The 23,095-nt window shown below is 43.6% G+C and overlaps 1 protein-coding gene across 2 annotated transcripts; it reads right to left on the reverse strand.

The window, feature by feature from the left end:
• Positions 1–10,049: 10,049 nt before the first annotated feature.
• LOC135875738 (cytochrome c oxidase subunit 7A-related protein, mitochondrial) lies at positions 10,050–22,435 on the reverse strand. Of its 2 annotated transcripts, none has more exons than XM_065400721.1 (3): positions 22,282–22,435; positions 12,130–12,264; positions 10,050–10,991 (listed from the first exon to the last, which is right to left on the reverse strand). In XM_065400721.1, the coding sequence occupies exons 1-3, from the start codon at positions 22,351–22,353 to the stop codon at positions 10,848–10,850; spliced, it is 351 nt and encodes a 116-aa protein (XP_065256793.1). In that variant the 5' UTR covers positions 22,354–22,435; the 3' UTR covers positions 10,050–10,847. The 2 variants fall into 2 exon arrangements, with proteins under 2 accessions (XP_065256793.1, XP_065256794.1); XM_065400722.1 differs by lacking the exon at positions 10,050–10,991 and adding an exon at positions 11,026–11,169.
• Between the last annotated feature and the right edge of the window lie 660 nt (positions 22,436–23,095).

Below are 23,095 nucleotides of genomic sequence, written 5' to 3' on the forward strand. Positions count from 1 at the left end.
GAGTCTTGAGGCATCACCCAGCTGGAAATAGACATAGCAATTTATAGTAAGATTGATGTATGACTTCACTACATGAAACATACAAAGATGTGTAAAATAAATGTATATTTTAAGTCACACAACTGTAAATTTAAGAACTTGCAGGTGAGAGAATAGCTCCAGTATTTATTTGAGCCAGACAGTGGGGTGCTTGAAGATAGCAAGTTTTTGATACCTTTACAAATGGACATCATTATAAGAACTTCTTCAAAGATTTGCTACTATTGGAAGAGGCACACTTGCATACTCACAGCAGACAGGTGGTGCTGGGTTGACAAGGTTCTGTACTTCACAAAGGAGAATTCCAGAGTTTGTTCCAACTGGCAGAAAGACAATAAACATTACAAATGTATTCCTTTTAATATGGACATTTTAGAGATACTTTTCAAACAGTGCCTACAATTTCATTCATTTCATGGCATGGAATAGAATGTTAAAAATACTGTGAAATACTGAAATAAATTAAATAGCTTCTGAAGAAGAAAAAGTTGGTGGTGAAAAAGTGGTGTTTTTCTGCTGAGTTTCTGTGCATCCAGGGTCTGTGGATCTTCCAGCATGGAATAGCCTCCTTTGGAGCCAGAGTACCACATGTAGATCTGCTTATTTAAAATATGCTGCCTACTAGGGATGGGCAAAACTTCCCAAACCTTGGATCCAGACCCTGTACAATTTCAGGGGGACTCACACATAAACCCCCAGATCCAGGCCTGCTTCTGTCCTGTGCCACCTTTTAGGGCAGCACACTCAATCCACAGACCAATCCTGGTTCTCATAAAAAGCATTGGGATGGTCCAATATGAGACCCACCTTACAGGTGAGTTGCTATGACCATGGGGCACCCTAGAGCGACCCCATGATCCTGTCTTCCCCAGCTCCCACTCTACAACTGTGTTATTGTGTAGCTTCCCCATAGTCCTCACATCAAACATTCTTCTATCTCTAGCAATTCCCAGAGCCAGCTCCAGGCACCAGCCGAGCAAGCTTGTGCTTGGGGCAGCAGATTCTACGGGGCGGCATTCCGCCCAATCCTAGGGCGGCATGGCCGCTTTGTTTGTTTGTTTGTTTGTTTGGGGTTTTTTTTGTTTTGTTCGCCGATCCGGCCGCCCTGTAGAGGGCGGGGGCGCGGAGGAGGGGAGCGCCCTGCTGGGAGCGGACTGCGCGCTCCGTCTGCCGCAGCCGGTGCCAGGTCTGTAGCAAGCCCAGCAGGGCAGCCCGCGTCCTTCCCTCCCCGCCGACCAGAGCGGCGCGGAGCCCTCCCGGCAGGCGGGGTGGTGGTCGGGGCCGCGTGGCGAGCGCCCCGCTGAAGCCCTGGCCGCTCCCCTTCTCTCTCTCTCTCCCCCCACACCCCAGCCCTGCACCCTGGCTCCGGCCGCCCCACAGTTGTTGTTTTTTTTTTCTTTGCCGCTCCGGCCGCCCCGATTTTTTGTTGTTGTTGTTGTTGTTGCTTGGGGCGGCAAAAAAGCCAGAGCCAGCCCTGGCAATTCCTGCCTAGTTTTCATGCTGTAGCTAATTGGAATCAGTTCCAATTAATTACAAAACAAATTGTCTTCAAGTAAATTAATACTCAGGGTCACTCTCTTTAAGCCCTAATGCTAAAACCCATGTATTAATTCAGTGGAGTTACTTCCAATTTACACCAGTGTACTGAGACCAGAATCAGGCCCTCTGAGAACACTTGATCTTTGTCAAGGGTCAGAAGATAAAGACAAGTTAATACCATACAGTAAAGTGCAGGTAAATATTTCAATACTTAGTAGCTAAGTTTAGGGCCAGCTTAGCAATGCTTTCCCTGTTATTCATCTAGGCAAATTTACACTTACCTTATTTTCTGATTTTCTCTTTGAACATTTGCTAATAAAATAATGTGTTTTGCACAATCTGAAATGAGTGCTGGTAGTTAGTAGGTTTCAGAGTAGCAGCCGTGTTAGTCTGTATCCGCAAAAATAACAGGAGTACTTGTGGCACCTTAGAGACTAACAAATTTATTAGAGCATAAGCTTTTGTGGGCTACAACCCACTTCTTCGGATGCATATAGAGTGAAACATATATTGAGGAGATATATATACACACATACAGAGAGCATGAACAGGTGGGAGTTGTCTTACCAAGTCTGAGAGGCCAATTAAGTAAGAGAAAAAAAACTTTTGAAGTGATAATCAAGATAGCCCAGTACAGACAGTTTGATAAGAAGCAAGTGTGAGAATACTTACAAGGGGAGATAGATTCAATGTTTGTAATGGCTCAGCCATTCCCAATCCCTATTTAGCCCTGAGTTGATTGTGTCTAGTTTGCATATCAATTCCAGCTCAGCAGTCTCTCGTTGGAGTCTGTTTTTGAAGTTTTTCTGTTTTAAGATAGCCACCCGCAGGTCTGTCAAAGAATGGCCAGACAGGTTAAAGTGTTCTCCCACTGGTTTTTGAGTATTATGATTCCTGATGTCAGATTTGTGTCCATTAATTCTTTTGCGTAGAGACTGTCCGGTTTGGCCAATGTACATGGCAGAGGGGCATTGCTGGCACATGATGGCATATATCACATTGGTAGATGTGCAGGTGAACGAGCCCCTGATGGTATGGCTGATGTGATTAGGCCCTATGATGGTGTCACTTGAATAGATATGTGGACAGAGTTGGCATCGGGCTTTGTTACAAGGATAGGTTCCTGGGTCAGTGTTTTTGTTCAGTGATGTGTGGTTGCTGGTGAGTATTTGCTTTAGGTTGGGGGGTTGTCTGTAAGCGAGGACAGGTCTGTCTCCCAAGATCTGTGAGAGTAAAGGATCAGCTTTCAGGATAGGTTGTAGATCTCTGATGATGCGCTGGAGAGGTTTTAGTTGGGGGCTGAAGGTGACAGCTAGTGGTGTTCTGTTATTTTCTTTGTTGGCCCTGTCTTGTAGGAGGTGACTTCTGGGTACTCGTCTGGCTCTGTCAATCTGTTTTTTCACTTCAGCAGGTGGGTATTGTAGTTTTAAGAATGCTTGATAGAGATCTTGTAGGTGCTTGTCTCTATCTGAGGGATTGTAGTTAGTAGGGGCAGTAATTGATAGGCAACCTGGAGAGATAAACTGTACTCTGACTTCACGCTGATTTGGAGGGCAATGTCTCTGACGTGTATATGACAAATGGCCCCTGCAACCTATGATTATCTTTATTGCTATCTACACTATTAGCAGATACCTTTCTGTGATAGGTTTAGATTTCTGTTTTTCTGTTTTTAGTTCCTCTTGCCTGCATTTCTTCCAATGTTTTCGTCATTGCAAAATCAGAATGTCTTTCCTCTGAACCTCATTTTAGGGCAGGATCAAGCAATTCATATATTAACATAGTAATGAACAGTTTCATATGGGCTCTTACTTTGAAACATCCTTGTTGTTAGAGAAATAGCATATTTAAAAGCAGGATTTAAATGGAATGTTTGATTGCACTGTAAAATCAATCCCTTTGTTAGCATCCTTCTAAAGCAATTGAAAGATGTGTTTGCATACTACCAATTGTTGACCTCTGCATCTGTATTTATGCAATACACCTATAGAAGAGAGAAAGCATCTTGTTTAAATTAGGCCTGGTCTACACTACAGAGTTAAGTCGATGTAAGGCAGCTTACGTTGACCTAACTCTGTAGGTGGCTACACTAAGGCCATGTCTACACTTCCACTTATGTCTAGGGTGACCAGACAGCAAGTGTGAAAAATGGGGACAGGGGGTGGGGGGTAATAGGAGCCTATATAAGAAAAAGACCCCAAAATCGGGACTGTCCCTATAAAATCAGGACATCTGGTCACCCTACTTATGTCGGTAAAACTTATGTTGCTCAGGGGTGTGTAAATAACACACACACACACACCCCGCCGAGCAACATAAGTTTTGCCGGCATAAGTGGTAGCGTGCACAGTACAATGTCAGTGGAAGAGTGTCTCCTGCCAACATAGCTACTGCCGCTTGTGGAGGTGGTTTAATTATGTTGACAGGAGAGCTCCCTCCCGCCAGAATAGAGCAGCAACATAAGCAATCTTACAGCAGCGCCAGTGGCGTAGCCAGGTTCTAAGTGCAGGGGGAGCAAACATAAAAAAGGCGCCCCCCCATGGCTCCTCCTCTGGCCACGCCCCCCTTGGCTCCTCCTCCGGCCGCTCCGCACCCCCCCCCCTTGGCTGACTCCTCCAGCCGCGCCGCACTGCGCCCCCCCCTTGGCTCCTCCAGCCACGCTGCGGCCATGCTGCGCCCCCCCTCGGAGGGGCTCAGTCTGGGGGGGGGGGGCCGGGCACGGGGAAGGGGTGGCGGGCGGGCGCAGGGGCTGGGGGGAGCAGAGCAGTGGGGCGGGCAGCAGCTGGCGAGATCCCCTCTCCCCGGCAGCTTCCTGCTTCCCTCGGCCCGGGCAGCCCAGCATTAGCAAGGGGCGGGGTCCGAGGGAAGCAGGAAGCTGCCGGGGAGAGGGGATCTGCCCGCCAGCTGCGGAGCGCTCGGCCGCCGAGCCCTGAGCCGCTGCAGGAGGCGGCTGCGGTGATGTTGGGGCCGCGCTGAGCAAGAGGCATAGTGCTTATGTCAATGTAGCTAGGTCGACGCAGTGGCAGTGTCGACACGTCATTGCTTACATGGACTGTTGCTGCCTCTCAAGAGCAGTCCCACAATGCCCCAAACTGACAGCTAAATCAGTGGAAGCGCTCCTAGTGAGGACACGCACCACCAACATAAGGAGCATAATGTGGACATGCAAAAGCAATTTAATTACATGGATAGAACTGCTGAATTGAGTTACATAGATAGAACTACTGAATTCAGGCTGTGACAGCTCTATGAAGGTAAATGATCATCATTTAACATGTTTTAGCTTAAAGGCTTATAATAACAATAAGAAAATGCCAAAGAGGTGGGTGATTATCCTGAGATAATCACACCTCTGAGCATTGTAGAATTTAACTGCTCCTCCCTCTTCCCCCAACACTCCAGGGTGTGATTATTTCATTAAAACTTCATTCGCTAGTGTGCATTCATGCCAAAATGTTAAAAGCCAGAGTTTGCATTCTAATTAAAATGCGTCTTGTTTTCATGTGTCCTCATGAGTGTTGGTGTTGGGTTTTCTGCTGTAAAATCTGGAATAATATTGAGAGGCTCTTTTGGAACAAAGCAAACTGTTAATGCAAGGCAAGTAATAATGCCAGTTACAAGCTTGCCTCCTTCCCACTCCTGTACATACACACTGGTATTTTAACAAGTAATGTAAATAGGACTATTTTTGACTTTGCTACAGACTTGGTGTCTCCTTAGTAAGTCACAATCTTTTGGCATCTCGGTAAACTGGAGAAAATAATTCTGACCTACCTCATAAGGTGCTGTGAGGATAAGTTACTAATGTATGTAAGAGGAGCCTAGATCAGGGCCGGCGCTTCCACTAGGAGACCCTAGGCGGTCGCCTAGGGAGGCAGGATTTTGCCGCCCTCGGCGGAAATTCGGCGGCGGGAAGTCCTTCCGCTCCGGATCTTCAGCGGAAATTCAGCGGCGGGTCCTTCACTCGCTCTGGGACCCGCCACCGAAGTGCCCCGAAGACGCGGCGCGGAAGGACCCCTGCCACCGAAGACCCCAGGCCCCCTGAATGCTCAGAGGAGGAGCACTGCCACCTATGGCTGCAAAAACCCTGGCGCCGCTCCTGGCCTTGATATTATAGTACTACAGAAAAGCCTATACAATTTTTCTCAAAGTGAAAGCTTTCAAAAGCAGGGACTCTGTGTGTCCCTGTTTGTACAAAGCCTTGTCCAACAGGACCCAACAGAGACCTCTGGGTGATATGATAATATAAATAAGGAATATTACTAATAATAGATTAATAGTTTGTAGTATGTCTTGGAATTAGATTGTAAGTTCCTGAGGCAATGGACTTCATCTTCCTACATGTTTGTAAAGTACCATGTGCATTTATGATGCAATATAATTAATAATATTCACACAGAATTCAACTCTAAATTTGTTTTAGGGGATGACATTTCAAATCTTATTAATTTAGGAGAGCCCTTGGAAATTTCTATCCAGATGCTAATTTTACAATTAAGGATAATAACTTCCCTGGGGGGGAAAAAGTTTTATTTACAGGAATATAGGAGTTTATCAATGACCTGATGAGTGAGTATGACAGGCTGTCTCTCCCTTTTTACTGGTTACCAAGGTAGCAAGATTACTAAGTATAAAGTATGAAATCATCTTTTCTTAGCAATAAGAAATGCAACATAGAACGAAGTGCCTTCTGCTGACTGCTCCTCTCAAAATCCTCCCAAAAGGGCATTGACAGATAGTGCTCACTATCTTAAGCACCACCCAGGCTTGGCCTGAAGTAGGCAGAAAAATGTATTCTGGTTAACAGAACAATTCAAGCCAATTCTTAGGGCTACAATGCCTCAAAGCTGGACTCTCCCTTCTTGGTGGGGTGATCAGATGTCCCAATTTTATAGGGACAGTCCCAATATTCGGGGCTTTGTCTTATATAGGCACCTATTACCCCCCCCCCATCCCCCATCCCCACCCTCTGTCCCAATTTTTCACACTTGCTATCTGGTCACCCTACTTCTTGGCCTCTCAGTATCTACTTGCTCCTTTTTACCTCTCTGGGACCAGCTGCTGCAAGCCCTGTGTGTGAAACCTCCATATGGCCCATGACTAGGAGCCCCCAAAAACCTTTGACCTAAATTGTTTAAGGCAATGCTCACACCACTGGGGTTTACGTTCAGCTGAGTAATGCACCAGGATTTGGAGTGTTTTATCTTGCCACTGCCAAAAATCCAGCTTCTTTCACTTCTGAGCAAGTGTCATAGCTCCAGCAAAATCAGTAAATGTGGAGCAGACAACCAGGCCTTGGAATTTCTTCCATTTTCCCAGAAGTGAATACACGGGTAACAGTCACTGCCTCTCTCTATCTATGTAACCAGGGCACTTTGTCTTTTGGCACGCTCCTCAAATAGCTGCGGATCTTAGAATCTAGCTAGTTTCTGAAGAGGAGCATCAATATCCTCCAGTATATGACCAGGGACTTTAGCCTGAGCAGTTAGTGTGGCATAGCGCCTTCAGAAAGAACATGCTGCTCTTATAAATTTGAGATGTCTTTTGAAACAATCCAGAAGATAATACCATGGCTTTGCACAGTGTCTTTTCTCAGAAGTAAACCACAAAGGACCAGTGAATGGAAAGGTGTGTGCTGGATACCAGAGAAAGAGTGGAAGGAAATGGGTGAGAATTAGGAACTGTAACAAAGAGAATGATGGTTAGAATGGAGGCAAGATCTTACCTGGTTTCTTTCTAAAAGGAAAGCTGAGCAGAGGGGCAGTTGGCAGATGTTGGATAGCCTTATTCTCGAGCAATGCTTCTTCAAAGAGTCTGTGCTCTTAAGACCATCGCACCAGAACATGAGTGTTGTGGTGAAATAGATCATTGCCAACTAGGGATACCTATTCTAAGGCCTCTCAAAGGGTTCCCTGTAGTTTTTTCTTTTTTGGCTAGAGCGTTTTTGGGGAGTCTCCGTCCAACTGTGGCTTTTGCCAGAAGTCGCTGGTCCTTCCACTGGGAGCCATACTCCACTATCTATGATAGCATAGAAGGTGGGTAAAGCTTTGTCTTTTGGATTGGCCCTGAGTCTTGCAACAAACTCTGATCACTTCCTTGAAAGAAGGGTAGGGGGGCAAGCTGGACTCTCGGAATTGGAAGGTAGGCTCAGGTGGCCAAGAAGTGCCTCCAGTGGTTCGTTTATTGTTTCCTGAGCAAGGCATGAGCTGCCCCTCCTATTCATATGGTTAAAGAGGTCAGAAGGAAAGGAGCTTTCAAATATGTGGAGCTGGCTTTTATGTTCTAATGAGTAGAGAGAGAGAGCCTCCCACAGTGCAGGAAGAGCCAAAAGAGGCATTGGGGAGGAATCACTCAGATTTACTTTGTTTTAATTTTTAGGTTTAGTACTTAGACCTTGTCACCACCAGTGTAGAAAGGGGCTGTTCATGTTAAAGAGAAGGTTGTTCTACTGGGTTTCAGGACAGAAAGGGCTCATTTTGGCACCATCACTGATAACAGTGACTCATTTAGTGTATTTCCTTTCAATCCACTCAGGGCTTCTGGAAATCTGCAGAGTCAGAGAGGAACCCTGCCAAATCAGAAATGACCTATTTAAAACAGCTGATAGACTTTTTCTCCTGCATAAGACTTTCCCTGCTAGAATTTATTTGGAGCAGTGCCCAGGGTGCTGCCTAAGCTACCCAGGAGTGAAATGCAGAGAGTCTCAAAGGTATTTAGGTGTCTAAGTCCCATTGATCTGAGCTTTAGGTGCCTGCTTGATACATCGGAGGGAAGTGCCTCTTTGTGCTCAAGATTCTCAGCTGTGAAACCTCTCCTAGAGTTAGGGGCCTAAGCCAGCTGTCCTTTTGCATAAAAAACAGAGACCCACCCCACTGTAATCAAGAGCCCAACAGTTTTGGTAACGTGCCTTGGGAGGAAAGAAGCATAGAAAGGCCACTGACTTTTTGGCAGTGGCTGGTCTACTGAGTTTCATGGGCTTCTTCATTTTCTGGTTGCAGCCACAGCATTTTCAACTGCTCCCTGGGCTCTGCCTCCAGGGGCACTATGTTTAGGCACCAGTCAAAAGCAGCATGGCCCAGGTCAGTGAGAAGACTTGGTTTCTATGGCAACAGAGCTACACTTGCTCCCAGAACTCCTGCAGAGAGACATGTGGTTTGGTCAGCTTGCTATGCCTTAGAAGGATCCCCTTCCCAGCCTATGCCTCCTATAAGAAACCCACAGCTGAATGACTTTTTCTGACTCTCCAATGTATTCTAGAGGAAGGGTCTTCACTCCAGCTGAAATGCAGTGGGATAAGAAGCCATTGCATTTTCTGTTACATTGTTAGATATAGGTAACATCTGCCAAGGTAACCAGTAATAGACTATCATTCTCCAAACACAGCCTCTAATAATTACAAATAATCTTAATGTCCCCCAATTACCTGTGATAAATGTGTAAAGACTTGTGGAAACAGATTCAGACAGCCTGTGTTAGAGGATTCTTAGAGCATGATTAGCATATGGCTACTACTCAGCAGGAGACTGAAAAAAATCACTAGTGCCACAGGAATTCTTTTGGGCTCTGGAAGTTTTACCCTTTCCGCAAGGACTTAAGAAAAGTATGGGTCACTGGTGGTTAATAGCTTTTGCTGGTAAAGGCAATGCTCCTGTTTTCTTAACTCTCCTTCCTGAGGGGCTTCATTACTTCTCTCTTATGTGCTTCAGCCCATTATTCTCAGAGGCCTCTCCTACATTTCTAAGATATCAACATTAGGCTCAGGCTTCATTTTCTCATACAAAAAACTATACACGGTTACACTTCTTCAGTCATGACTCTTAAGGCAGATTTTCTTGGAACATCAGAGCCTGTGAAATATTTAAGTAGAAAACAAGTTAACTTTCTTTTAAGACCAGTACATGAAAAACAAATTTGGGGGAAATGGAAAGAAAAGGAAATTTGACATATCCTATGGTGGGAAGAGGGGATGGAGGAAGAAAGGGGGCCTTTATCTTTCTTCTGCACAAGGAAAGTGGGCTTTGTGTGATTGGAAAAAAACAGGGGAATCCACAGGTATGCAGTTCTAATGGTTATTTCAGTCCAGGATAAAGGGTGCATTTCATCACCATTGAATACTTATTTCTTTATTTTTTGTCAGCTTCCAGCATTTCATGCAATATGGTTTTACTGGAGGGGAGGAAGGGTTAACTTAATTTCTCTTTTTACAAATTAGAAATAAGACATTATAGCAGTTAATACACAACTAAGTTATGAAATATGGCAACCTTTCACTAAAGCAGATATTGGTAATTATTCCTTGTAAAAGGCTACTACCTGGCCATTAGCATAGTTCTGAGGTTTAGAGACTGTTCAACCAGCTGTCTGCTTCAAAAGGTACAAGTTGAGGTTGGAAACTGAATGCTTTGAAACATTTGTTATAAGGCCTGGTGAAAAGATGAAACAATAAAACTTTCAAATCTGAAATGTTTCAATGTTTGTATTGGTGTATTTATTCCACAGTAAAAATAAACAGTACTTTAATTTAAAAATATAATTTGACAAAAAGAAAAGGACAAAAACTAGTATAGTTGGTGTTACAATACAGAAGTCTGCCTAAGTTCAACACTGCTACCAGCAGCTGCATTCTTAGATGGTATTAGATTTGGACACCATAACCCTGTCATATTACTCACTGAAAGTACAAATTTAAGTAACCATTAATGCTATATCAGCATTTGGAAGAATCTCTGTGCTGCACCTGCTAATGTGAATTCTTAGCGAACATGTATGACGAGAAAAATAGACTTGTCATCAAATAGTAAATTACACAAATCACTTATTGCTTCTGTAAACCCTTAGTACCCTACAATCCTCCCCTTCCCCTCTTTCCTTACCCTTGAGAGAATGTGGGTGTTAAGACATAGCTTGACACAATTAAGTTTTCATTTCCAATTTAACGTTGTTGAAAGGCAGGTGGCAAGTTTTACCACCCCCAAGTGCTCAGAGGCTGTTGTAAGAATTGTTTGTCTGGTTTACATTTGGGATGGGAAAGAGAAGACTGGAGACCTGACACAAGCAAAACACATTGACTTTCACTCTTAAATATTAACTTTGATATTGATCTTGCTTTCCAATGCATTAGAAGGTAACCATCTTCAAACATTTTCTTAATGTCTTTATTTGAAGAATTCACAACATACAATCACAGGATTAAGTAGTAAATACAAAGGGGTAGTACACAACTGTTCCTTCAGAGAAATGCTGAATCAGTCCCATTAGTTATGGTTCATTCACTTCTTGGATTTTGGTTGTGAGGCCATGTAGAGAGCTACCAGACAGTAGATGGTCCCTCCTATTGTTAGAGCCATAGTCATCCGATACAGCAGCTGATCAGGAACTCCTCGTTTCAAATGTACTGGCAATCCATCAGCCTTCTTTGGGAGAAGAAAAACACAGCAAATGAAAAAAGGTGGAGTGTATGCTGATCACCACAAACAAGCTACTGCAGCTAAAATAAGGAGAATTATGAGAGAGTTGGAGAGGGTAAAGAAAAACCTCCACGAACCTCTATGCAATTAATCCTCCAACAGAACTTAGGGTTTCTTCCTGTAACTGCACAAAGGGAAGAGCAAGCTATTTTTATTTTAAGTGCAGCTATGTGTTTTATTATATGCACCTTGCAAATTGTAGGCACAAACATGCCTTGGAATATTTTCTCAAAATCCTTTATCATAAAAGGCACTTGACTGAAAAGTGTCACTAACTAGAGAATGGGAGAGGATTTGTATAAATCAAATGTTGTTCACCAATTCAGCATTACACATGCCAAGTGAAAATGGCATGCAAGAGAGAGCTGTGTACATTTTAAAAAGCACAACCCCTTGTCATTCTCATAAAAAACAGAAAGTTTATTCTTAATTTTAAATTAGAGAACTCCTATAAAAATGTGAACTCCACCCATCAGTCCCTCCCAAACAAGTTGTTAATCCACAGAGATAACACAAAGGCTCTGGAGGACACTACATATACCCTTATTCCATAGGTTTTGAGCACCAGTAAACATTTACATAGCAGTTTATAAACAATTTAAAATTACTCAACACCACCAAACAAACCAGGGATCATCCAGTTTGTTACTTGCATTCAGAAGCTTTGTTGGATCATAAGCTTGTCATATGTTCCCAGAAAGAAAACATGTTCACAACTGACCTGAATGTGATAAGCACATGTAGCAGTGCGAAGAAAGGAGATCTGAGGTTTTTCTCCTTTCTAGCAGATGTCCCGCCAATACAAGGATTCCTGTGCAGAGTCTCAAGGTACTGAGACCATGAATTATCAAGCTACAAACATTAAACTATAGGAGGTTATGAAAATTACTACAAACCCTTTCTGAAAGTTTCACATATTAATGTATTTTGGACCAAATGTTGCAGAATTTGAGTTACACCAGTGCATGCCCTCTGGTGCGGACCCACTGATGGCATTGCACAGGTGCAATGAAGGGCAGAATATGGCCCACTATCTTCAGCCCTTTTTATTTAAATTTGCTCTTAATAAAGCTTTTCTTCTTACCTGAAATAGCTTCTGGAGGTCCGGCACCTTGTTTTTACCTGAATAAGAAACAGCTGCTGGCGAATCTGAGGCAAGTTTAGTTGGCGTTCCAAAAATCAGAGCTGGCGATTCTGTGGATGCCAGTGGCTTGAGTCCCTGAAAATAGAGATTTAAGTGTTGAGTACCTGGATATTTAACAGTTGAAAAGAATGTACTGCTAATCATGTTCCAAGCAAACAAATTACTACAGCTAAGATGAAAAGGCATTATAGAGAGAAAGCTAACCTGACTACATCCCCCCGCCTCCAAAAAAAAAAAAAAGAAAAACAACCACTAAAATGACATCCAATTACAAATATATTGGAAGTGACTGTCAAATTTCTCAGCTAGCTTTGGCTCAGGACTTGACAAATTCACTTGCCATTTGCAAGTAAGCAACTTTCCATGGTGAATGAGGATTTACCTATCAGATTCTCCACATTTTTTTCAAAAGTTTCTAGCCCTTATCATTGCAGAGAGGGCCTTCCAAATGTGAAGTTAAAGTCAACTAAAGTAGTGTTTCCCTGAAATGGTATCAAGTATCAGAGGGGTAGCCGTGTTAGTCTGAATCTGTAAAAAGCAACAGAGGGTCCTGTGGCACCTTTAAGACTAACAGAAGTATTGGGAGCATAAGCTTTCGTGGGTAAGAACCTTGCATCTGAAGAAGTGAGGTTCTTACCCACGAAAGCTTATGCTCCCAATACTTCTGTTAGTCTTAAAGGTGCCACAGGACCCTCTGTTGCTTTTTTTCCTGAAATGGTAGTCAGCCTGAAATAAAAGTGAAGAGTGCCTCAAGGCCCAAATCCTACTCTGATGCACTGCACTGCCTGAACAGCAGGGGAATTCCTCAGACACCTGGGGGGAATGACTGACAAACAAAGAAAGACCTAATGATTGCTGCAGGCAGTGGCACACACCTTAAATGAAGGTGTGGCAATGGGCTGGGGGAAATGACTAGAACTATCTCCACTTTGTACAGGTACAGCAGTTGCTGCTGGATGAGAGGACACTGTTAAGCAGGAATAATCACCTACCCCAGCACTCAGCTGGTACTGCTTCTGCTGCTATTCCCCATCCCTCGAGTCTCTACTGACTGAGCCATAATTTAAACCTTTATTTCAGATCGTGTACTCTGATTTGATACCATAAATCTTATTTATTGGAGAGGTTTTCATGTACACTACTCAAAGTTATGGTTCCCCCAGCAACTGTAAGGTGGCCTGCTTGCATCTCTCTCTCTCTCTCTATTTATTACTATACATGGAGTTAAGTTATGCCTTCATATATGTGCAGTGTGATAAGATAGGGTTACTGCGAAAGCCATAACTTAAGTTTTCTGATTTGTCCACATAAATGGAGAAATATGCATTAATGCACCACGATGCTGAGATTTTAGTTTGATAGTTTTTAAATTTGGAGTAATGCAAACAGTGATCCAATGCAGTGGGCAAAATCCTGGCCCCATTGAAATCAATAGGAATTTTACGACTGACTTCACAGCGCTCAGAATTTCACCGTAGGGTTTAGTTCTAAAAGATGCTTGAGATTTTTGCAGTGCATTTAGTAAAATGCTAGATTACAATATGTAGTGGAGGACTTCATTATTTTCTCTATTTATAAACCAAATTTTGTTATATGAAAGGCATTAGTCTTCATTCAAGAATAAATCAACTGCAAATCTAAAGTTTTAGAAGTAACTGAGTAAACAGTTTGAAAACTGGCTTAAAAAAAAAAAAAAAAAAAACCCACACACTTTTAGCCTGAGAGCAACCATGAGACATGTCAAAGTAATTCTCAGAGGTTAAAAACTCCTAAAGATAATGAAATGGTCTTAATCATGACTGAGAAGACCATTTCACAATCATCCATTACCTTTAGGAGTTTTTTCTACTATGATGCGAAGCATTTGGTGTAATAAAAGCATTTAGATTTGCATAATGAATAGGTTATTACATCAAAATCTCTTGTGATCCTTCTCCCTTGTATTAACAAATTACTTTTCAGTTGTCTATTTGAGTCGATCTTATATTCTGGAGCCTTCCCAATCACAAAAGAAATGTTGTATTACACAAATTAAAATCTACTACAAGTGATGCAGTCTAACAAACTGAACTCCCATGGACTTCCCACATAGGTGATGTTACACCATACTTAGCCAGCTGGTGACTTCCCCAGCTATAACAGTCCTCCCCACCCTTTGCTCTAACAATCTGGAACTTTCACATCTCTCTCCCTCCAGCACTTCCTTTTTAAAAATGTACCTTAAAATTCAGATGGTTATCCTTTATCAGGAATGAACCATCCCCAAGCCACCTCCCTATACTTACTAGACCCCCTCCAGTTCCTCCTCATTGCAAGTAATCTGCTTCTTTCCTACTTAGATTTTACACTGTCACTAGTATTATCTACTATATAAAAACAGAATTGTGTTGTATGCACTGAGGTCATAGTAAGTTGCAAGCCATTTCAATAAGTTCTGTGCTACAGTGATCCTTCATCATCCATCCTGAATTCTTCATCCCATGCCTATCTACCAATATGTATCTTTATTGGTTAATAAAAAAAATAAAGCTTTCACAGTAGATCACTTAAAAAAAAAAATCACTTGCATTTTAAACCACTGCCACCCATTGTGCACTGTACAGGGTTTTGATTAGGCTAGTAAGACATCCATGCTTAATATGAGTTACTGTGTAGCTGTTTTAAAGTTTTAAAGACACATCATGCACTCAGGTTTTCTTTTTTATTGCACCAATAGGGACATACATCAAAATATTTTCAAGTAATAAAGGAAATTCAAACCTGACTTTCCCCTAGAATGACACTTAATCCAAGGTCATGGATCAGAAAAATGGTGACAAAGTTACTCAATACTGACAAGCAAGCTTAATTTGCCTTAGCCTCTCTTCACACTATTTTTTTTGTTTTCTGTTATTGGAGTTAGTCAAGAATGTATCAAACAGCAAGGTCAGTGGTATTTTCACAGTTTTACAGAGGAAAGAAAAACTAGGACTGGGAATTTAAGTGAGGCAGGGGGTGAAACTGGGACAGGATGAGGGAAGGAGGGGAGACTGATCTAATCAGGTGCACAGTGTGAAATGGAATAGCTGGGCAAAGACTGGATCAAGGAGCTGATAGAGGGAGATTGGAACTGTGAACCAGTGAGAATGTTGACGGGCGGAAACAGTGCTGTGCAAAAATATATATATTTAATTACATATTCACATACTAACATGAATATGTACAAGGGGAGTGAATTAAGGGTTCTCAACATCCAAACTGAATATAGTCAGATGTGGGCTGATTAGATCTTTCATACTGCAGCAATATCCAAAACACCCTCCAATACCCATAATTAAAAAGCAATAAAAACCATAATGTACTTAAAACAAAAGCCATTGAATTATGTCCACTTTTCAGTGTTACTCTCCATTTTCAACATTTTGCTATATAGTCAAAGAAAGTCTTTACAGCAGAGCTGCTGAAGCTTCCACTCTAGAACTTAGTCAAGGTGTTGGAGATGGTCAGTACGTGGAGCTTTAGGATGAACTTTTGTCTCACTTGCCCACAGCCTCATGCTGTTTGCATTTTGTTAACACAATGCAGATAAGGGTTTAGAATATTTCTTTAATACACCACAACACAGAGAGAGAGAGAGAGAGAGAGAGAGAGAGCGAAACTCGCTCAAAGTGACTTAGATTGAGGGGGAAGGGAAGAAGATACATCACTCAGTTTATGCTTGAAAAACAAATTAAGTTAAAGTGTTACAGAATGTGTTTTTAAAAAGAGGCATTTATGAATTCACTAACCCTTAACACCTATCATATAAACAATTGCTTACGCTGTAGAAAGAGAGCTTTGTTCCAGAGGCTGAGCATAAACTATTAACTGAGATTACATTTACATTCTGACAAGGCTAATTAATGCATGTGCATTTTTAGACAGGATCATTCCTAATTGCTGTTTGTTCATTTATCAAGCCAATGTCAATCAACAGCAAAATTTCTGAATACATTTGTCACAAATACAGGAATATCAAAATTAGTCTATACTAGGAAATGTTTGCTGGTATAGAAAGGTCTCAAAAAATGAACCTATTCCACCCCCAACCTTGACATTGTTATACTGAAAAAAGTTTCTAGTGTAGACCTGGCCTAAAACTATTTGAAAGTAGTCCCACTATTGATCTCAAAGGTCACTCCATTTCCCTCCATTAACAATCTCAATGGAAAGTGGCCACACAGCCCACATGTCCATTGTAACTGAAGGTACATGAGTGGCAGAAAGTCAGAAGTGTCTACAACTGACTGAGAACCAAAAGCAACATCTTTGCTATGATGATCTTTGTGCTACTGGCACGATGAGCTGAGAAAAGGAAATTATTTTTGCCCAACCATTCCTTAAGGCAGATTTCATTGTACGTACGACATTAAGGGCTTGTCTACACTGGCACTTTACAGCGCTGAAACTTTCTCGCTCAGGAGTGTGAAAAAATACACCCCTGAGCGCAGCAAGTTTCAGCGCTGTAAAGCGCCAGTGTAAACAGCGCACCAGCGCTTATGTCTCTCGTGGAGATGGTTTTTTTTTTTTTTTTAATGTAAGAGCGCTGGGAGAGCTCTCTCCCAGCCCTCTGCCGTGACTACACAAGCCACGTTAAAGCGCTGCAGCAGTAGTGCTTTAGCGTTGCCAGTGTAGACTAGCCCTAAGTGTATTGTGTTAAAGCACTGTTCATGTTGCATATATCAGGGGTTCTCAGCCTTTTTCTTTCTGAGCCCCCTCCCCCCCCCAACAAGCTATAAAAACTCCAGGACATAGCAGGAAGGTGGGGGGGTCTTGGAGCTCTGGACTCCAGCCGGGCCCTCAGGCTTAGGCATAGTTTTACTTCTATTTTGGTGGGCAGGGCCCGGAGGGGCTCAGGCCAACTCCACATATCAGGGCCCGGGGAGGGAGCGCCACCTCCACCCCCCTGACTCACCTCAGCAGACCACCCTGCCGACCACCCAGCCAGTCTGAATTGTGGGGGAGGAAGGGTGCAACCAAAAATTATAGCTCAAATGGGGTAGGGGCAGGCTCAGTTCAAAGTTTGAAAACCACTCAGGGTGCAGGCAGGAGGTAGTTAAGAGCGGTTTGCAAGCATGAGAATAGGGTGCAGGAACAGGAAGAGCTAGAAGCAGTGTGCCAGAAGGGCCCCCACCTGCGGCTGCTGCTCCCTGAGGGCTCTGCCAGCCCCAGAGCAGGATCCTCCCACCCAGGCAGCTCTTACAGGCTGCGCGAGCAGTCAAAGAGGGCTGGGAGCTGAGGAGCAGCTGCAATCACAGACACCAGCTGGCATTAGCCAGAGCAGCAGCTGCCACTCCTCCCCGCTCCCCAGGCCCTCCAATGCAGGGACACCGGGGCTCTGGGTTTCAGCCCTGCAGCTTCAGGCTTTAGCCCCACTGAGGGTGCCGGGACTCAGGGCTCCAGCTGCAGGCCCCCTTAAATGGCTTGAGAACCGCTGGCATACATGACTATGCTTCAGTAACATTAAAGTCCCAACATAACCTGACAAAGACCAAACAATTTTCAAATGCTAAAGATTAAGTGAATTGTGATCAAACATTACAGTACTATTAGTGTAGGTATTTTTCAGTACATTCTAAGTGGAATCCCACTGCCTCAAAAGTACTGACTGAGGACATTGTGATGTTTTACAATGGAGCAGGCAGAACTGAGGCTCAGTCCAATATGCACCACAATCTAATTTTAAGGCTACCATCCTTGAGACACCCTTATAACTTGTACAACCAAGTTACCATAATACTAGTACCCTCCACTCTCCCCCATACAAGGTTCCCTGCACCTTGATGATCCCTACCTACTGTGATAACTCCATGAGTTGACTATCTAGAGCAGGATGCTCTAACAAATGAAGGGAGGCTCCAGCACACAACCAGCCCAGAATCAGGGAAGTGCCAACGTTGTCTTAATGGCACCTTTGCTCCCAATCTTCCATAGTTCTACACACTTACGCCATACCTGAGGATTGGGTCCTTTATAATCCAAGCCAAATACAGAAGCCTGTATTTCTTCACCAATACAATGCTATATTTGCAACAAACATATTATTGAAGGGAGACAACATTCATAAGACATCTTTTTATCCAAGTGTTCTACATAAAAAACATGGGAGCATTGAGCATATAAAATCCCATTTTTCAACTATCCTCTGAAAAAAACAGCTCTTGATGATCTGAGTTGATTTTACACATCAAAGGGCTTCATATGATTTTTATGGGATTTTTAACACCCCAGAGAAAACCCAGCATATTCAGGAGAAAAGTTTCCCCCTCAACTGGGTATTTATTCCCCCCCCCCCCAAAGAGATGTTAAACCCCAAATCTAGATTCTTTCCATGCAATAGTATCTGTGAAATTGTACAGGTTTGCAGACCTTCTATTGATTGAAATACACAGGAATTTGTCTAGGTATACAGTAAATTATAAAAGGGTTCAATTTTAATAATTCTGTTCTAAAAATAAGATTACAGCAGGACATTAGTCTTGTATAGTGATATCTGCAGAATATACGACCACCCTCAATACACACCTAAATGTCGGGTAACAGAGGAAATTCTATCTTTAACTCACGTGTGTGTTTTTTGCCTCTGCCTTTGTATGAAGTAATAAATATTTAAGTAAAAAATTAAAAATGTAGAATGGGAGTATTTACCAGCCCAACCAGTTGCACCAGAAATAATTCAGAAGGAGGGGTGCTCAGACTATAGTTTGGAGTAGGAAGTCAATTCTACAAGGAAAAATGTATTCAACTAAGGATGCTCAGGCTTGGCTTTAAATCATTTTCTCATTAGAAGGCTGTTAGACCTGGGAGATACTCAAATTTTGTCAGAGACCAGATCCATCATAAAGATGCCTGAGACACTCCTAGGGGCTGAGGGTGCAGTAGGAGCTGCTAGGGCAGAATCTACCTATTTCCTACTTTCATTTTCAAGTAGATGGACGTTTCCCACTTTTTGGACTTGCCTATTAGGATGCAGGAGAGAGATCTTATTTGCAGGGCTTTAAAAATTAACCCAACAACCACTTCCCCAGGACTAAATACACAATGCTCCACACCACACCCTCTCCCAAGCAACATCTGTTGTGAATGGTTTCTTAGTAGTCAAGTACCACTCATGGCTTGGGCCTGAAGAGCGTACTAACTTGGTTGAACTTAGAGACCCCAATTAATGCCACACCAACCTCTCCTCCCTTCCACCACATACAAATAAATGAATTAGTGCTGCCACTCACAACACACATCAAATCAGTTAATGTTCTTGCATGGAAGGCGGCACACTTACATGGCCCTGTGTGGGTCCTCTCTTGCTCTCTCAATAGGGGATGAGCATGGGGACAAACACACTATGCCTGCAACAGTGGAAGCAACACGGGAGGTGTGGGGTGGATGTCTGCAGAATAAGGTCTGGTCTATACCAGAATCACACCCCTAACCAACAGAGCTATGCTGGCAAAAGCCCTAGTGTAGACTTTAAGAGTTCTTTTGCTAGTGTAGTTTGTTTCGTACAGGAAACTAGTATAAACTACATCAGCAAAAGAACTTGTTTGCTGATATAGTTATACTGGCAAGCTCTTCTTAGTGTAGAATTGGCTTTCTAGTGTAGAAAATCTCTTCTGGTGGAAGATTGATCACTGCAGAGTGGATAAAAGATTTTTTTTTAAATCCATTTTTATTTAAATTAAATTTATTTAAAATTAAATTTTAAACAGCCTACGTTACGGCCTAAAGCTATTATAATCTACTAACGATTCAAATTAAATGCAAAAAATATTAAGCAGTACATTTGCTCCCAAGGTCTAAATAGAGTCAAACTACTGGACTGGTGGAAGTCACTGGCTAATAACCTGGAACCAGGGTTTGTTGAAATGCTAAACCAATTTTTGATAGTAGTAAAGAATATTTTCTTCACTTCAGCTTATTCAACTAGTTCAGTTCAATGACTAGTTCATTCAGAGTTAAGAAAGCAATTGGGAATTGAAAAAAGCATGAAAGTGTGTTTAAGCATGAAAGTTTTTCTTCTTCCATTCTATGAATAAAAGTTAGGTGTGAGGGGGATGATATCTACTAGTTCTAAAATCTTGAAGCACACATGATTAAATAGCATCAGTTCAATTCACTAACTAGAGATACCTCCTTTGTTTGAAAAATCAGTTTTAAAAGCAAAAAAAATTTCTCTCTCTCTTATATATCCAGAATATTTAAGGTAGTTTTATTTAATTGTTTAAAATTCTGTTTTGGGCATTGAATTTGAATTTCCATCCAAATACAGCTGGACACAAATTGCAAGTAAAAAAAAATATATATATATATAAATCATCCAGTAAACAGGTAAACTATATAATTACTTAAATGCATACAGATACAGTGCATCCTCCTTGTTAGCAAGAAGCACCAAGTTTAGCGTAAAGACTACATATAGCAGGAAATCAAACATTTTAATTGTTACCAACCAGTGAGACACTCTCTCTCTCTCTTTAGGAATATAAAGAAAGTACAAGTGCAAAACAATTAAAATTGATTATTTAAAATCAGTGCTTCCTGCCTGCTGAGTTAGATGATTAAAATCAGTGATTTAAATAGCTTTGATTTAAATCAATCCACCATGCATCAATTTATGCTCAGCTCATAATTGAAAATTTTCTCTTTATAACTATAAGCACAAAACATATTCTTAAAAAAAAAAACCCACACACATAGTTTTGCAGAAGTTGAGAACGTTCACAGGAAATATTCATGCTTGCCCAGGATGAGTGAGTTTTTCAAGCCCTGTTTATTTGTGATATGTTTGACTGTATATGCAAATTTGAATACAGTATCCACCAATACAGTGTAAATTAAGGGAAAGGGTAACATTTAACAACAAAAATGACACTTCATGTGACATTAGCATATGGATTAGTCTTCCAAAATTGAGGGAACAAGGAAGAGATGGATTAATGTACCAGGTTTTCAACCTAGACCTTTGATCTTACTGGATCCCAACCAAGGGAATGGTAAGCATTCATGGATACCAATTCAACCTTTGCTTTTATCTGAAAACATATCAGAGCTCTTCACTGTTAATAAAAAGCTTTGGAAGCTTGAAGCTGACAAATTATGGTATTGGGTTTGAAGAAGAGAGGCTAGTGAATATGCATACTTCGTTTAACTAAGGCTTTGTCTGCACTTGGAAGTAGCATTATTTCAGTAAAAAGAACAGGAGTACCCGTGGCACTCCTGTCATTATTTCAGTATTCAGTTGTCATAGAATATCAGGGTTGGAAGGGACCTCAGGAGGTCATCTAATCCAACCCCCGGCTCAAAGCAGGACCAATCCCAAGGAAATCATCCCAGCCAGGGCTTTCAACACTCCTTATCTGATTGTACAGACAAGGAAGGTCCAGGGCTCCCACTGAACTGGTATTAGCCACAGGTTTTTTAGGTCTACATTTATGGCCAAACCGTGGTAAGCACCAGTTTGGCTAACAGACGGTTGCGAGTTAGATGCTGAAGCAGTGATGTCCAATACAAACAAGGTCTAAAACTCTCCCTCGCTTGAGGGACAAACCAGCCCCATTTTGCAGGAGAATAATAAACGGAGCAGCAGGAGGGATGAGGTGACTTGGCCAAGGTCACACAGCAGGTCAGTGGCAGCGCCAGGAACCGGACCAGTAGAGAGCACCCTGAGGGCATCACTTCCCGCCACGCACGGCGGCACAAGCCCCGTCAGGCCAGGCCCCGAAGGAAGGACTCGCACCCTGTCCCCGTAGACATGGGCTCGGACGCCACGTTAAGATCTGCATGCAGCAAAACGGCTCCGGGGCCTGACCCGACAGGCGTGAAGGGGGCCGCGGCAGGAACTCCGGCCGCGCAGGAAGGTCACGCCCCGGCCGCCCGCGGGCGCGAGTCAACGGACCCACAGCCACACAGAGGCCTCCCCGCCCGTCGCCTGAAGGTCACCGCGCCCCACGTGACAGCCCGCCCGGCCCGCAGCCCGTCTGCCGTGCCGAGCGGATTCCCCCGCCCCAAGCCCCGCAGGGGGCGGCATAGGGAGGACAGAGAAGGTCAACGACTCTGTGGCGCCGGCCACGCGCTCACCTGGGGAGCGTAGGCGGCGGACGCCACAGCCCCGACCAGCTTCTGGCTGAAGCCGCTGAATTTATAATACATGGCGCCGGGCTCTCCGCACACACCGCGCTGCTTCCCCGCAGAAAGCGTCACCCGGCCGGCCGCGACACGCGCCAAGAAAGGACCCTCCCCTCCCCGGTACTTCCTCAGCCTGTGGGGCCCCAGCGCAGGAAGGCAGTTTTATAGAGGGCTTCGCCGAGTGCCGGTAGAACAAACTCGGAAACCAGCCAAAAGCGCTGCCTACGAAACTTGAGTGATAACGGCGGGTCCTTCGTGGACTGCGGGAGCGTGAACTGCCCCCGGGTTCTGTAGCGAGCACTAAGTAGGCGACAGTTTCCAATCAGGCAGCAGCAGGGCAGCCTAATACGCCTGCGCACTTGGACTCCGGACGCGGGATTCAGGCCCTCGCCGCTCCGCCTCTAGGGAAAGGCCCAAGAGCCATCCAATCAGCTGCCGAGAGCTGTTGACACCCCGCCTCCTGCATAACAACTGTTGCTAGCTGGGGACGCTTTCTGTGCCACGTGTGTGCAGCCTGCAAGGGCAGAGAAGCTGTGGGCCGGGTACGATCGCTGGGCTTATGGGGCTGCAGCTGAGTGGGGGCCCGGGCGGCAGGGCCGGCTCTAGGCACCAGCAAAACAAGCTGGTGCTTGGGGCAGCACATTTTTAGGGGCAGCATGGCCGGCGCGAGAATGCCGCCCCTAAAAATGTGCCCCGGCCGCCCTAGCTCACCTCCGCTGCTGCCGCTCGCCTGCCATGGTGCGCGAAACAGCTGATTCGCTCGCTG

This window comes from Emys orbicularis, chromosome 3 (assembly GCF_028017835.1).
Source record: "Emys orbicularis isolate rEmyOrb1 chromosome 3, rEmyOrb1.hap1, whole genome shotgun sequence".
NCBI classification, from domain to species: domain Eukaryota; kingdom Metazoa; phylum Chordata; order Testudines; family Emydidae; genus Emys; species Emys orbicularis.